Source organism: Epinephelus fuscoguttatus, linkage group LG7 (assembly GCF_011397635.1).
Source record: "Epinephelus fuscoguttatus linkage group LG7, E.fuscoguttatus.final_Chr_v1".
NCBI classification, from domain to species: domain Eukaryota; kingdom Metazoa; phylum Chordata; class Actinopteri; order Perciformes; family Serranidae; genus Epinephelus; species Epinephelus fuscoguttatus.
The window spans coordinates 46,357,862-46,373,973 of record NC_064758.1 but is presented as its reverse complement, the minus strand read 5'-3'; the positions used below and the strand labels follow the sequence as shown (position 1 = coordinate 46,373,973).

Sequence of the window (16,112 nt, the reverse complement as noted above, 5' to 3'; positions counted from 1 at the left end):
ATGGTCACAGATGTTCTCCAGCTTCATCGTTTTGTTACCGATGACAAACGAGTTGTTACGTTTTTTTCTTTAGCATACTGCCGACACACATTACAGCTCATTACTGCGCCCTCAGCATCGTAGTGTAGTCGGCCGCTTGAAACGCCGTTATCGCCCAAACCTCCATGTCTCACAAACCGTTCTTTTTTTGCTGTAACGTTTCAGCTTCAGCTTTGTCCTCGTCTGTGTTTTTTTGTTTTGTTGGTGGTTTACATACACCTGGTAAATGTCGCCCATGGTGATAGCTTGCATGCTACTAACAGCAGATCATGGGTCTAGGTGTGTGATATGCCTACATGCACGCACATCCTCTGAGTAGGCCTACAGGTTCCTTGATGCAGCGGGGAGCAATTTAAGTGCGACACACAACAAACAGAGCGCCGGTCTGCTATTAGCCACCGTCAAATAGCTTTATATCATTTATTACATGACTATCTTGGTACAAACATTTACCCGCCAATGTGGCTGATAGCATTACGAGATGTGGTCACCAAATAGAAAATCTACCTGCATTTGGCAGGTGTTAATTTTCAGCCCTGATGTTCACGAAAGAGACTCCAGACTAAATGTGTTCGTACATACAAATAAGGAAACCCTAAATATTCTGATTTATCAAACTGTGCCTGACAGTGTGCTATTTCCTTCCATAAGACCCAAGTCAACTTGTCAGCACGTGGATCAGCCTCACATCCCACCCTCTACACGCCCACATCCAACCAGAAATGGTCAATGCAAAGCACCTTGTTAATACTGATGAGCCTGCTGATCAATGAATCTGTTCAGTGATTAATGGCAACAACCCAGAGGGAGACCAAGAAAACAGTTCTTCTGACACAGAAGTGTCTGTGGGCTCTAATATTCAGCTGATTATACACTTAAGAAAAAACATATATTATATTATATTATATTCCAGTTGTGCCAACATATCCCCCTGAATCCTACACACTGGAGCTTTAAGTTAATGTGAGATATTTGAGTGTGTGTAACGCTGACGGGACCGTCCACAAACATTTGACAACAAAATGAGTTTTCCTTTAAAGTAAAATGTAAAACTGTTTCTGTAACATTCACACACTCCTGTCTTTATGTACAAACATTGCAGTTATGTCTGTGTGTGTCAGGTGTGTGTGTGTCAGGTGTGTGTGTGAGTACCTCCAGGTGTTGGACCTGCTCCCTCAGCAGCCTCTTCTCCTCCTGCTCGGTGTTCAGTGCCATCTCCAGCTCTGGTCCAAAGCAGTGAGTTATTGGACAGAGAGCAGCCGACCAGCCTAGCGCTGCCTGCTTAGCTACAATCTTCTCTACGCTCTTCTCTGACAGGCCTAAAGGGGGCGCCGCACACAGCAGGGGGCAGTCTGTTAGGCCAGACACACACTACACCAGCTCCCAGAGGTTTCCTCTGCACGAGTCTGAACACTCATCAGTCTGCTCTCTTTTCTGGCTGAGCGGCAAAGTCAAAGGTCTGCTGTGACACGTTCACTGACAGCGTGTTCATCTGAGCTCTGTCACGTGACTTTGTTACAACAAACACCTGAAGCAAGACGTCTGGAAATGTTCACACACTCACGTCATGTGTAAGTTACCACGATGAACACTTTCTGACACGTGAACACATCTGAGTGAAAATCATCACTCTGCTTTTTTATTTTGATGAAAGATCTGAAACTTGTGATAAAACACAACTAAACAAACATCGATGTGACAGAGTCTGCACCGATCGGGTACTCAGAGTTTCATACGGGATTAGCTTTTAATTAAAGTTCCAAATGTTTTGGTGGCATCTCAGCACACTGAAGTCCTACAGTAACTCTGTCAAAAACATGGCGCTGGACAGTATTTCAGAACTTATATAATTATGAGTCAGAATGAAAACAGAAGGGTTAATGTAGCTGAACAGAAACTAGAGCTGAAACTGGAAATCGTTTTGTTGTTAAAAAAAAGTCTCACCTTAAAAATAAGTCAAATAAAGAAGAGATTCTCCGTCCAGTTGTGTTTTTAATAATAATAATAATTACGATATAAATGTAACCGTTAACTTTTATATGATGGTATACCATAAAACCAATATATCGGTGCGCACTAGAGCAGACCACCAATATTCAGCACTAACTGACACAAATATCAATACAATACCTACGTTTTACTATCAATACCAAAATGGTATCTGAGGTTTTAAATTTTAAGACATATCGGCATTTTTCAAAAAACAAAAGCAGCTGTTTGAGAATTTTAACAAAAAATAAAGAAATCTAGATCTGGCTTTATTTAATATTTAAATCTGACTGAACACGAGGTCATTAAACCTGCAGCACTTTTATTATTTGACGCCACAGACACATTCAGTCTGTCTGATACTCAGCATGATGCAGAAATATAACATTTAGCTGGACAGATCTGATGTGCTGTGAATTTAGAATTTCTACAGCCCTAATTTATCGACATTTTGATCAACGTTTACCCTCAAAGCTGCGACTCTGCCGCCTGTCATACAGCTGCAGCTCAACACTGGATAAGCTGGAAACACGTATGAGAGTTGAGCCTGATAGGAGGGGCCAAATTTGAATGTGTGTTTACAAACAGCAACTGGAAAATCCTCCAGACCCTACCTTTAACCTCCACTGCCCATCACGTATTAAAGGGATAGTGCACCAAAAATGAAAATTCAGCCATTATCTACTCACCCATATGCCATATGACACTTGAAGCCCGGACCTAAGACTAAAATGAGGTTTTTCCAAGCAACTTTTTATGTCGGGGCTTCAGTACACTTGGATCACTACGGACGAGCAGTATGGAGATATTTTGTGGTTTCAATGATGTGTTTTTGGACGTTTGAATCTGGGGCGCCGTCAGCCTCCATTAGGTGGAGTTGTGTTGCTACCTCCTCTCCCCTTGGATCTCTGCAAGTGATGTGAGGACTCTAAAACTTCACCTGAGCCTCCCTCGGCATATGGGTGAGTAGATAATGGCTGAATTTACATTTTTGGGTGCACTATCCCTTTAAGATTTTAGTAATATCTGGTGTATATTTGACGTGAACATTAGTTTTGTCTTTGCAGCTGTGCAGCCAGAAAACATGAACTTGTTTATTTGGCCTTGAGTTTACAGCTGAAATGGTTGTTCACTTGGTCAGCTTGTAGTGTGTGTCTGCCCTGAGCCAGCTAGCTGCTCTACACTTTAATAAAGCAAAGCTGAGGGTCACCGTTAAATCTCAGGTAAAGTCCAGCAGAGACAAAACATGCTGTTAAAGACATCAAGGAGACGTGAAGCTGTGACTGTGACAGGTTTCTGCAAGTAAATGAAGCCAAGATCTGAGAACGTAACAAGCACCATAAAGAGGCCACACTGGTGGGGTCACATGTTTATATCTATCATTAGGAGTAAATTCAAATTGACACCAGACTGAAGCTTTAAATTACAACAGCTGGATTTCTCTGAAACATCTGTGGTGAGATTCAGTTACTGATTTGTATGAATGCTGAAAATAATCTGGGAACTGACACAAGCCAAACTAAATTCACACAGAATGGATTTCAGCTGCTGATTACACCATCAACACCACGACCTGTAGCCGCTACCTGCCCCGCCTCAAGGTCTGATTTACTCAGGATACAACGGCACAAATATGCCTGCAAAGTTTAGCAGCTGAGGTTTTTTGTGTCTGACTGTAATTATTTGGGATGCACCATATTGGATTTTGTTGCAGATATCCAATATGCTGATATAAAACAACTCATTTGACTGATAACTGATATCAATATATCCACTTTATCCCACCTGATGTCAGTGATCATCATCAAGTCTCTTCTGTAGTGAATACACATCATGTCATACACACAGACTGTGATGGTGACGTATCACAATAATAATTTCCCTGTAACTGAGTGTGGCTGTTGGTGCTGTTCTTTGTGAGCTGGACTGTGTTTGCACAGAAAAGGACTGACACCAAACGTCTGCTTGTTATCTTATTTAAACGTGTGCTAACAGCACAGGAGCACAGGAGCACGGGGGCGCTACAGGCTGGGGCTACATCTCATCCTCTGCAGGTGCTCTGAGAGTCACCAGGGGCAGTGATCTCCAGACAAAGGAATAATGTGATTCAGAGGGCAACGACTGATACAACAATTATTGATGCATCAAAATGTTTGATTTCTATCTTATCAATCTGTCTCACCCTGTCACTATCTGTTACTTTAAAACATATCATCATGTATTTGTACAGATCCATAATTAAACCAACAGATGAATTTACTCTGGTCCAGCTCCCTCCAACCCTGGAGCCAAAATGTTTCCACACCTGAGCTTTAAAACCAGAGAGAGCCAGCGGGATCGTATCAGCAGAGTGTCCACTGATTACATACTGCTGAACAGGAAATGATCTGATTCCTTTCTGTCTCACTTGTTTAGTCTCCACAAAAGCAGCTCAGTCCTTTCTGTGTGAATCTGCCGTCAGTGTGTGCCGTGAACGTCACAGTGTGTTCAGAGAAAAACAGCGAGTCAGCAGAATCAGCTCATTAAAACTCCTGTTTCTATCAGTGTGAAACTCAAATGCTTCTCTGGACTGTGAGTCAAACATTATTTCATTATCACTTTTTAAACCAATACAACACAAACACTTTTTAATGCAAATACATGTCATTTTTATTCTCTGACTGTTTATTTTCATCAGACCAGAGAATTATTAAAGCTCACATGAGGACAGGAGCTCTGATTTACAGAGAAATGCTGAGTGATGAACTGTGAACTCACCGTGGAGCTGTTTCTCTGTGAGTTCCAGCTGAGCCTCCGTCTGCAAACAGCCAGAGGAAACACAGACAGTCGCATTCACACCACTGATCAGATAATTCTGGGTCTTAATCTCTCACATTGTTTACATTATGTCATGACAATATTTCACAAACCATGACTCTGCTGATTTGTATCATTCAGCACTTCATCAGTCAACTTTTTGTTTTTAAAGAGAATATAATCTTTTAACATTTAAAGGTTCATGTTGTGTTTTTGTCACGTAACATAATGAGCAGAGGTGTGTCTGTTAAGATCTGGGATTAACATGCATTTCAGTGTCTTGAACACAAGAGGACAGCTGAGACACACCTGGTCACACCTGCCTGTCATGTGTCTCCAGCTGATTTTGTTACTGCCCCACAAACAGTCATCACGTCCACACTGCTGCTGGCTGCTCTATAGCATGTTGTTAGCTGTCGTGTCGTTACAGCTGCAGATATCACTGTCAGCAGAATTCAACATGTCTCCTTCCACAGGGCAAAATGAGGGACAGTCACCGAACACTTTGTGTTCTCGACGTGAGATGGTTAAGTTACAGAGCGTTAACACACTGTCACCAAAACAACCAGCACGTCCTGCACTGATGACGAAGTATGAACAGACTGAAATGTAAAACTGATGTTGACAAAGTTTCCTTTGGGGCAGTTTGAAGTGTCAGTAACTGCACTAACATCGCACTATGACCTGTGTGTCCTGATAATATCCTGTCGTGAGTCCAAAGCCTGAGATCAAATGCGTCCCAGACCACCTCAACAGCTGGTTTGAGTGATCACGTGTCTTGTTTACACCTGTACACAGCACTGCCCTCTTGTGATCACATCACCTGAGACTCATGTTAGTGTCAGCTCTAAACAGGCTCTCTGTCCATCACCTGGTCCAGTCTCTCATTGGTTCCCTCTGCTGCTGGCTCTTCCCCTCTCCCTGTGACATCAGAGACTCCGTTGGCACTGCTGGACTCTTCTGTCTCCGTGGTAGCACTTTGGTTGCCCTGGGAGACCGTCTGTCTCTGGAGCTCCTTGTCGAAGCGCTCCTGGAGAGCTGCAGGAGAAACACACATCACTTTATATTCATTCATTCATTTCACAGCTGAGGTGTTTGAAACAGCTTCTTCTGCTTTACTCTGTCAACTTTTAAAATAAAATCTGGACCATTACTAAATCTACCAGAAATGAATCACAAAAATCTTGTACAAGTTGAAATTTCTTTTTCACTGTCAGTTAATCTGACGATTATTTTCTCCATGAATCCATTTATCTAAACATGTTAAACAGTAGAGACAAAACCACGTTTCAGTTTGGCACACGAACCACCCGTCTCTTCTCCAAACTTCACAGTATAGCACAGGTACCAACAGCCTCGTCAACAATACAAACAAATACAGCTCCTAGTGTCTGAGTCTAAATCCAAGAAGGTGGTGCACGGTCCCTGCCAACACCTCAGAGCTGTGAGAGATGAATCTCCGCCTGCTGCTGTCTGATGATCAGCTGCTCTCCATCTGAGGTTTCTTCACCTGCCCTCATCAGACGGAGTGCAGCCTGTAACAACACACCTTTGAGTTTCTTCTGCAGGGTGGAGTTTTCAGCCTGCAGGCGGAGCAGCTCTCCATCGACAGGACTGGAGGCGGGGTTGGGTGGGGGGGTGGACGCAGAGGCTGCTCCTCCATCCTTCAGGCCCTGGTTCTCCTGTTCCAGCTGCTCGATCTGCGTACACAGCTGGAGACAAATGATGGGATCACATTATAAAGTGAGGCAGGATGAAGGTGAGAGACACAGAAGGAACACATAGTCAGATCTCATATCTCGTGCTGCTCACACACCACACAGCTTCAGTTAAATCAAAGTAATGTAAGTGTGTGAGTGCAGACGCAGAGTGAGAGCAACCTTTGAGAGTTCAGTCATCAGCGTGCTGTTCTGTAGTCTGAAGTCTTCCTCCTGACTGTGGAGTTTCCCCTGAAGCATCTCATTCTCACTCAGCAGCGCCTCCACCTCCTGCACCAAACACAACAACCAACATTATTAATCATTCATAATTTATGTTCACAGCTCATATTCTACAAATTAACTCCTCTACTGTCTTTGCACAGAAACACAATGGATGCTGGGCAGACTGTGAGGGTGTGGGTTCAGGTTGGGATGTAGACAAAATAAAAGATCTGAAAATAAACTACAGAAACTCCGTAAAACTGGGAGCGTAAAAAATCTGACAGGTGAGACACCGTTTCATCTTCTGAATATAACAATGTGAAAAACACTGAAAACAGAGTCGCATGTTTAAACTAGAAAAAAATAACATCTGGATATAAAATGTAAATAAGAACATAAACAATAAGAAAAGAAGAATATGAACTATAATCAGTCATGCAGGTGGAGACCAGGAGAGGGTGCTGATGATCAACCAGAGCAAACAAACAGGAAACTCACCTGAGCTTTTTTGCTCTTATTCAAAGCCTGAGGAGACGAGAGGAGAAAATATCATCAACACAAACAACAGCAACAAACAACTGATCAGCAGGAGCTGAATTTAATCTGCAGTCTGAAATAACTGACTGGTAATCTGAGAAGTTAAATCGTCTTCATGGAGAAACTGTGATTATTAAATGTCCAACATTCTGCTCAGGTTCATACTTATATTTCTGGTTAATGTTCCAAAAACACATTATTTTTTCTCACCCTGTCTGCCTGAATACACTCTGTTTTCTTATCTCTATAGACCGTTTGACTGGAGTTACGTTGCTAAGCAACAGTTTGGGTCCATGTTTACTTCCTGCTGATGTCATTCACACACTGGAAAACAGAGGCCGACTTTGTAAATCCAATCTGATGCTCAAATTGCTAAAATTAGAGCCCTGTGGTTAAAAACAGGGCATTCCATTTCGACGAATTAACGAATTAACAAACAGTTCGATGAATCACACATGCACTCTGCGTAACACTCTGCTGCTCCGCCTCCTGGGACGGAGCGCCCACAAATTCACAGAAATCCTGACAGTTGTTTAAAGGTAGTTTCTGAAAACAAACTTTGAGAGTTTTTATACTTTCACAGTATTTATATCGGTGCATCTGCACCTGCTTTATGTTGACAAAGACTTGGAATCCGACTAGACCTTAACAGTTTTATCAAAATATAAAAAATTCAAATAAAAAATATGAACAATCTCTAATAGTAAAATATTTGTTACCTTCTGTGCTTTGACAAAATCTCTCTCCAGAACCACATTCTTCTGACGGACGGCGTTCAGTTCTGAAACACAACAACAAACATCATCATTAACGGGCGGGACGCAGCAACATTAATCATCAATAATTCATCAATAGCAGTTCATTAAATACTCAAACTGATCAAACTGTATTTAAACAGTCTGTTTGTCTTTACACAGTGTAATCTGAGTAAATCAGCTGTTTGACTCATAAATTAAATAAAACACAAGTCAATTATTTATTTCATGAATAAAACAAACTGACACCTTCTCTGAACGCTGCTGCTCCGCCTGTCGTTATTCAGCACTCAGTCGAACAATCTTCACATGACTGATAATAACTGTTCACAAATTACAGGTTTTTCTTGAAGCAGAGAATCACAGCAGAGCTCCGTCCTGTGTCAGTCAAGGTTCATGTTTGTGGACGAGTGTGAGCTTAAAACATCAGACAGTAACTTCACCAACAAGCCTGAACACATGAGGATCAGTTTACTCGTCACAGTCAGCTCAGCCAATGAAAAGAGGTAATAATAATAATAATGCCTTCTGTGACTCAGAGGGAGCCGTCTAATGTCTGGGAAAATGCCCCTGATGAAGAATCCATTCATTCATTCATCTTCTAACCGCTTCATCCTCTTGAGGGTCGCGGGGGGGTGGAGCCTATCCCAGCTGACATCGGGCGAGAGGCAGGGTTCACCCTGGACAGGTCACCAGACTATCACAGGGCTGACACATAGAGACAGACAACCATTCACACTCACATTCACACCTACGGACAATTTAGAGAGAACCCACGCTGACACGGGGAGAACATGCAAACTCCGCACAGAAGGGCTCCCACGCCCGGGATCGAACCAGCAACCCTCTTGCTGTGAGGCGACAGGGCTAACCACCACACCACCGTGCCGCCCATGAAGAATCCATCTAAGTATAAAATAAATTCTCTCTGTAATCATTATGGTCGTGTCTCTGTCTCACGGTAACGTCTCTGTCCCTGTGAGAGACATTTCTCCACTGTGTGTTGGGTCAGTGCAGCCTCACCTGACTTCATCTACCTGAATGAAATTTATTCCATTTTCATCGTATGTACATCCTTTGTGTTGATTACATTAATAAATGACTCTTATTGGTCGTGTGCTCGCAGAGCTGTCGTTGCACCTGCAGTGGCGTCAGGAGTGTCCGCCGTGCAACATGTGACACATGAGCAAAACACAGGATACTGTGTCACACTGAACTGAAATGAAACGACCGCACATGAAGTTTGTAAATAACATGAATAAACAGTCATTTATGGTGTGTGATGTTTCGCCGCCGGCTGCACTCAGCCCACACACACACACACACACACACACACACACACACTCGCTCATCACTGCGGAGGACCTACAGCGTTGGAGGGTTGAGGACAGCGGCACTACATGATGCTATGCATGAAGGCTTCACAAGTAAAACCCGCTGACGTGAAACAGAGGATCCGGTCAGGCTTTATGGAGCGCCATGAAGCTCATCTGATCAGTTATATAAAAAGGTCCCTACTGATGATGTCACAGTGATGTCATCAGAGTTATCTCAGTTTGAGACCTCTGTGTCCCACAGTTGAAGACAACAGGTGCGCTCTGTCTCACATTCTGTTTCTTGTGACTCTTAGCAGGTGCTGCAGCTGCTCTGATGGACTGTCTGCAGGCTGCACACAGTCAGGACGTACGACTTCCTCATAAGGCTCCACCCTGAACTTTGACCCTCTTTCTCATGTATCAGTTACCATGGAGATAAAACACCATTCACCAAGCTCAGTAAAGCCGCAGGTTGTAACAGCAGACACTGTAGATTCTAACTTATTACATTAATAATAGATGTTCTCTGACATTATTTTATTAGACTTGCACCGATCACAATCGGGGCTGATACCGATTTCCAATTTGCAGAGTGTTTGGACGGCCAATTCTGATTTCATTTTTTTCTAACCGCTTTACAGCTCACAAGATATTGCAATATTTTCTATCTTTGCTTTATCAGAACATTTAAATCAAGACACAACCAGCTCTTCAATAATCATCTCAAACAAACACAAACAGTGACACAGGTTCAGAAACATTTTCCTTTTTGCTCAAATATAGCTTCAGCTACAGTATTAAAATAAATACGTAAAAAGGCATACATAAATAAAAACATGGATAAATGAAACAATAACTCTTGGCAGGGCTTGACGCTAACTTTTTTCCCAAGGAGCACATGTGCTCCTAAGTTGAAAAAGTAAAGAGGGAACAAAGAACTTTAGGGGCACAATGTAAATTGATCAAATAATGCGCCGCAGTAGCACATACACAATAAATGGGTTCGTCGGCGGAGGTCTGCGCTCTGCGCACTCTGTGTGAAAAGGGCTTTATTTCCACCCTGCCCAGCAGCGGTACTGCGGCGAACGGTCCCTAAAGGCCTCTACACATGATCAGCTGTAAAACCCCTTTGCGCTGGCTGTCCCATTGTTTGTCTATGGAGAGGGCAGCAACGCCTGACAAAGCGGCACCGCTACCCTTGGCGTCGCGCACGATATTCATTGTGCCGACAGTGGCTTGGAAAACTGCCCATAACCGTGTCACATGGGGAAGAGGGAAGGCGGCTGGAGTTCCTCCAACATTTTCGGTTAGATCATCATATTTTTTTATTGACAAAAATATAGGCTGCTTCGGCTGATTTTTTTTATGCGCACATGTGCCCCTAAATATTTTTTCAGTTCGCACACACCTATTTTTAGTCGCAAATGCGAGTGAAACGCTCGCACTGTTGAGCCCTGCTTGGTGTACAGCATTTGTGGGTAATTTCTTGAATAGACAAAAAAGTAAAAATATGTCTTGTGGAAAATTCACACAGGTCTTCAGGACGCGCCCGCCAGTAAGCACGCGGACACACACATCTTTGGCACGCGGACACGCAACTCGTCAGATTGAAGCGGCACAGTACAGCAGTGAGAGCTCTGCAGTTCAGTTTAACACGGACAATTAACAACTTCCTCCTTCTCTCTTCTGATGTGTGTGCGTGAATGATTAAGGTGAGAAGCCGTCCATGTTTCACTTCCTCACATCGCCCAAGCTGTGAGTTGCACATGTGCGTGTGTGTGCGCTGCTGATGTTACACCATGTCAATCATGCGGCGCGCTGGGAATTTGACCGGCGTTTTAAATCAGCATATTTTAGACTGAGCGGCCGGTCGCAGGTCATGGCCGATCATGTGAAAACCGGCCTGATTCCAAGCACTGACGATAAATCGCTGCAAGTCTAATGTCAACTGATATTTAACACTCTAAAACATGGTTTTACAAACTGGGTCCAGACTGTGACCCTGACCGAATGTTACTGGGTGTTCTGGGTGTTACTGGTTTGTGAACGTTAATTGTAGTGCTGCACGATTTGGTAAAAATGTGTGATTGCGATTATGGTGGACAATATCGTGATTTGTGATTGCGATTGTGATTACAATATAATTACAATAAAATGTAATAAATAAATGGTATCGTGAGTCTTGTTGTTTGACTCAGTGTTTGCCTACATTATATCAGGGGGCACTGACCTGACAGAGTTATTGTTATGGACAGACAGTGTGTCAGTGACCATCAACAGACTGAGCACAGTCAAACACGCTGCTCACACAGCGGAGCAAAGCCTGTGTTGCGTTCAGGCGTTGTCATGTAAATGACAAATTCCAGCACGCCATTGCACAACACAGCAGCATGTCAAGTGGGCCGAGCCCGAGCAAAGTTGCTCAATTTTTCATTTGTTATATAGTTTGTTATGGAGTCTGTGACACTTACAGATGTTTGCGTAACTGTGCTTGGATGTTGTTTATGAGGCTCTGGTGTCTTTCAGTTGTCTCTTTGTCTTTAACGTTACACGGCTCGTCTTCCTCTCACATGCACTCTTCCTACTTCTCTCTGTGCCGTCTCAAGTGCTGATATAGACTGGTCGTGTTGCTGCGGGACGTGGCGACTTTAACTTTTACACTTACACAGCACGTCTTTCTGTTCAACGTCGCCGTACCTGAAGCCAAAGTAATAGACGCCGTGTGATAGACGTTGCGTTTTTTTTCGCCACCAACTCAGCCTGTTCATGTTCGAGCTCATGCTGTTCTTCAGCATCTGTGTTGGTCACTGCTGCACGCCGGCTGCACACGCCAGGATAGCTTGTGGGCGTGATGTCAACAAACTCCACACACTACAGGAGAGGCAGTGACGTTCACAGGCACACACGTTAACATTTATTTAGCCTACATTAAATCGCAAATTGCAGCCTTTTATGCGGTTATGTAATCGCACAGCCTGACATCGCAATTGCGATTAGATTAATCGTGCAGCACTAGTTAATTGTTGTTAATGTGATTTGTGTTAGTATAACTGAAGCGTTCTCCGGCACAAGAATTTCCTTTGGGATAAATAAATTGAATCAAATACCTGATGAAAGGTTCTAACAGTCTGGAGTTTGCCTGTTAAATCTGACCACAGCTGAATGTTGTATGTATTTATATTAATGTTACTGTTATGGGACAATATTAATTTTGATTTTCATATTGAGTCCCTGGTAAAAAAGCTCAGACTTAAATTAGGCTTTTATTTTCGAAATAAGTCATGTTCTTCTTTTGAGGTGAGAAAACGACTTGTTTCTGCCACTTTTTTTCCTATGGTGGATTATGGAGACATTCTGTACATGTATGCATCTGTGGCTTCTTGCGTCTGCTGGACTCTGTATATCATGGTGCCCTGAGGTTTGTGACAAACTGCAAATTGCTAACTCACCACTGTATTCTTTATCAGAAAGTGAGATGGCCATCCCTTACTTTACGCAGACTGAGTCACTGTTTTTTTTTTTATTTATAAGGCAATATTGAAACAGCTTCCAAGCTATTTATGTACATACATTGTCCAGGAGACAAACACAAGTTACTGTCTACGCTCACAAAAGTTGTTTTTACTGAATGTAAAAAGACTCGTACTGAGTTTGGTAAAAAGGCGTTTCAGTTCGCAGCCCCTATGGCGTGGAATGAGCTCCAGGACTTGAAATTACAGGAGCTCATCTCTTTAAGTGCTTTTAAAACAATAGTTAAAAGGTAGAGCAGGTGCTGAAATATGCAACTGCTTCTCCTCATAGCCTAGCACAAATCATTTGTTGTTGTTTTTTTTATATTGTTTATATATTTTATACAGTACACTTGATTGTAAAATGTTGTAACTGTGCGCATCTGTAATGATTTAATGTGTGTCTGTAACTTTTGCTGCCTTCTTGGCCAGGTCCCTCTTGAAAAAGAGATTCTTAATCTCAATGAGGCAAAACTGGATAAATAAAAGTTAAATAAAAATAAATTAAAAAAATATCTATACATGTCAATAAAAACTATTATCAGTCATCACACTGATGTTAAAGTGTGATGCTGTAACAGCAGCCTCGTCCACATCTGTCTATAACTGTATTTTACAATCGCTCGCTTTAGTTTTCACAAAAAAGTTTCAACATGAAAAACACAGTCAAAGTGACTCACTGCAGAGTTTCAATGGATCGTATAAATGTGCAGATCCTGAGTCAGTGCAGCACGTGGTCACAAACATTTCCGTGTGACGTCGGCTCATCAAAGAGCATTACAACACTGTAAATACAAACCACTGCAACACATGTCTTTCCTGTTTTACTGTGACATGTTGAAATGTGCTCAGAGTCTGTTTCTGCAGTGTAAACAGCACTTTATGGTTTTATGCTTTCCAAGATGACATAATGACATTAATTTACTTTATCACTGATAATCAGACTGACAGGAGTTTGACACATATCATGTTGTTTGGTCATAAACTTTATGGTCCATTTAAAATAATAAATCACATTCATCATTCTGCTTCCTGTCAAACACAGACTGTAAACCATATTATTTATATTCACAGTAATTCAAAGTAATGTTTTTAGTTCATAAAATAATTTGTACTCGACATCAGTTCAGAGAGTCTGTGAGATGAAGACATGATGAACAAAACACAGCAGCACCTTTACCTCAAATATCATCATCATCATCATCATCATCAGTAAAGAGAGGAAGAGCAGAGAGGCGTCTTACCAGCAGAGTTCTTCCTGAGATCATCAGACAGCTGGTAGTTCTGAGTCCGAAGCTCCAACAGCTGAGCCTGCACACACACACACACACATTATCATGTTATCTCATCATCACCTCATGTTTAATCCTCCTGCTTTTGTTCTTGTCTTTCAGGTGAACCATAATTTAAGGTGAGGAGAGATGAGACAGCGTCACAGCTGCAGCAGCTCCTTGTTCCTACAAAATAAAATTCAAAGAAAGCTCAAAATGTCTGGTGAACGGAGTCGGACACGCAGCTCAGTGTGCTTCACAACATGTCACAGACACAGATCCATTATTAGGACTGAGCATCAGACTGTCTGTTAGATTCTGACCACGATGGTTTCTGCTCTGTAAACAGGCCTGATGGCTGCACAGAGACTGAATCAGTACATCACATCTGATCCACTGAACCAGGTGTCTGTGCTGCACCAGCTACGAGACAACCACTGCAAGAAATGACTAGAATTGCTGCAGTGATGGTCTCTGATCGGCTGAAGTCACGGAGTAATTGATCTGTCTTTGCAGAATGATTCTGTTTCCTCACAGCAGGGTCACACATGTTCTGTAACCAGGCTGCAGCTCAGGTACAACCTTCCTTATTACAGCCTGTATGTGAAACACAGTCTGAGCTCAAACTCTGCTCAGATTAACTGATGACTCAACATCTGTCTCAGTTAGGCCATAGGTCATAGGTCACAGAGGGGCAACTTCGGTATTTTTCAACCTGGGCTCTATTTCCCCACGTGTATGTGTGCGTATGATTCATGGGTACCACTCGTTCTAAAACTGGTTCAGTATTGAGGCGCGAAACGAGCTAAAACGGTAACGGGGGCAAATGTGTCCCGTATAAAAGTGCTTTTTTTCGCCACTGACCGGTTCAGATCGCCAGTGCTATCTCTGTAGATAGCATATGGTAGCGGCCCTGGGGCAGTGGTGAGTGTGAATGAGTGGAGTCAGCTGTCAGTCAGTGTTGGAGCAGAGAGGGGGAGGGCGGCCCCACTTGGTAATGTAAATGAGTGTGTGTGCGTGAAGTGTGTGTTACGCTAGAAGAGTCAGAGTTTGGGACGGAGTCTTTTACGTGCTACCTCCTGGAGTGTTACCGGAGCTTTTGGAGTGCTCAAATAAACGGGCCTTTTTCCCAAACTCAAGAACAGGATGTCGTGCAACACCCCGTACAGCTTTCATAGGCTGCCTTTGTCGGACGGCGAGATGCTGAAGTTGTGGCTAGTTGTGCTACACATGGATGCTAACACTCCTGTCCAGACACTGCGCCTTGCAGACCATCGGGTCTGCAGTGCTCACGTCTCCCAAGATGACTGCTGCCAGCCGAAGAAGAGAAGACATCCAATCCCGAAACACCTCTTCCTCAAGAAAACAGCTGTCCCACGAGTAGAGAGAGCTACAGACACAGTGGAGCAAAGCTCGTGACGTCACACAGCCCAGAGGTAAGGGAAAGGCTAAGTTAGCATGCTATCTACAGAGATAGCACTGGCGGCCTGAACCGGTCAGTGGGGCCACGCCCACCACACACCTGTCTCTACCACCAGTGAGGCCTCCATCTCCCAGAAAGTGTTATGAAGGTTGCAAAACATGTGGCACACTGCCTTCTTATTTTTTAATCAAATACTGCGAGTAAAAAAACACCTGCTGCACCTTGTTATTGTTGCCAGGCAACCACCCCATCACCTCCTCACCCTAACCTTCCTGTGTGATCAGTCTACAGTTTGTGTATCCTGCAGTGATCAGTGTGTAGCTGCTGCCATGTTGAGGCAGAGGGTGCTGTCTGTAGCTCTGGTTGAGGGTGAGAGGCTGTCAGCAGATAAACAGAGATCTGTGTGGGTACATGAGACCCTAAAAAAGAGGCTGGATCATGGGGAGTACCACCAGTTGGTCCAGGAGCTTCTCCTCCATCATGGACGTTTACAGTACTGCACTTATCTGCTGTTTTCTATTCAGATGGTGCTAACTGTGCTTTGTAAAGTCGTAT

The 16,112-nt window shown here is 43.2% G+C and overlaps 1 protein-coding gene across 3 annotated transcripts in view; it reads right to left on the bottom strand.

Moving 5' to 3' along the window:
• The window catches only part of gripap1 (GRIP1 associated protein 1), a 63,597-nt gene that overhangs the window by 46,348 nt on the left and 1,137 nt on the right, over positions 1-16,112 (bottom strand). For 2 of the 3 annotated variants that reach the window (XM_049582442.1, XM_049582443.1), the window contains exons 2-9: positions 14,108-14,174; positions 8,003-8,064; positions 7,245-7,271; positions 6,705-6,812; positions 6,374-6,536; positions 5,696-5,862; positions 4,786-4,825; positions 1,192-1,358 (exon numbers count right to left, since the gene is read on the bottom strand). In XM_049582442.1, the coding sequence (XP_049438399.1) occupies positions 1,192-1,358; positions 4,786-4,825; positions 5,696-5,862; positions 6,374-6,536; positions 6,705-6,812; positions 7,245-7,271; positions 8,003-8,064; positions 14,108-14,174 (801 nt within the window). The remainder of the gene's footprint in view (positions 1-1,191; positions 1,359-4,785; positions 4,826-5,695; positions 5,863-6,373; positions 6,537-6,704; positions 6,813-7,244; positions 7,272-8,002; positions 8,065-14,107; positions 14,175-16,112) is intronic. The other variant, XM_049582444.1, reaches the window with a different exon arrangement.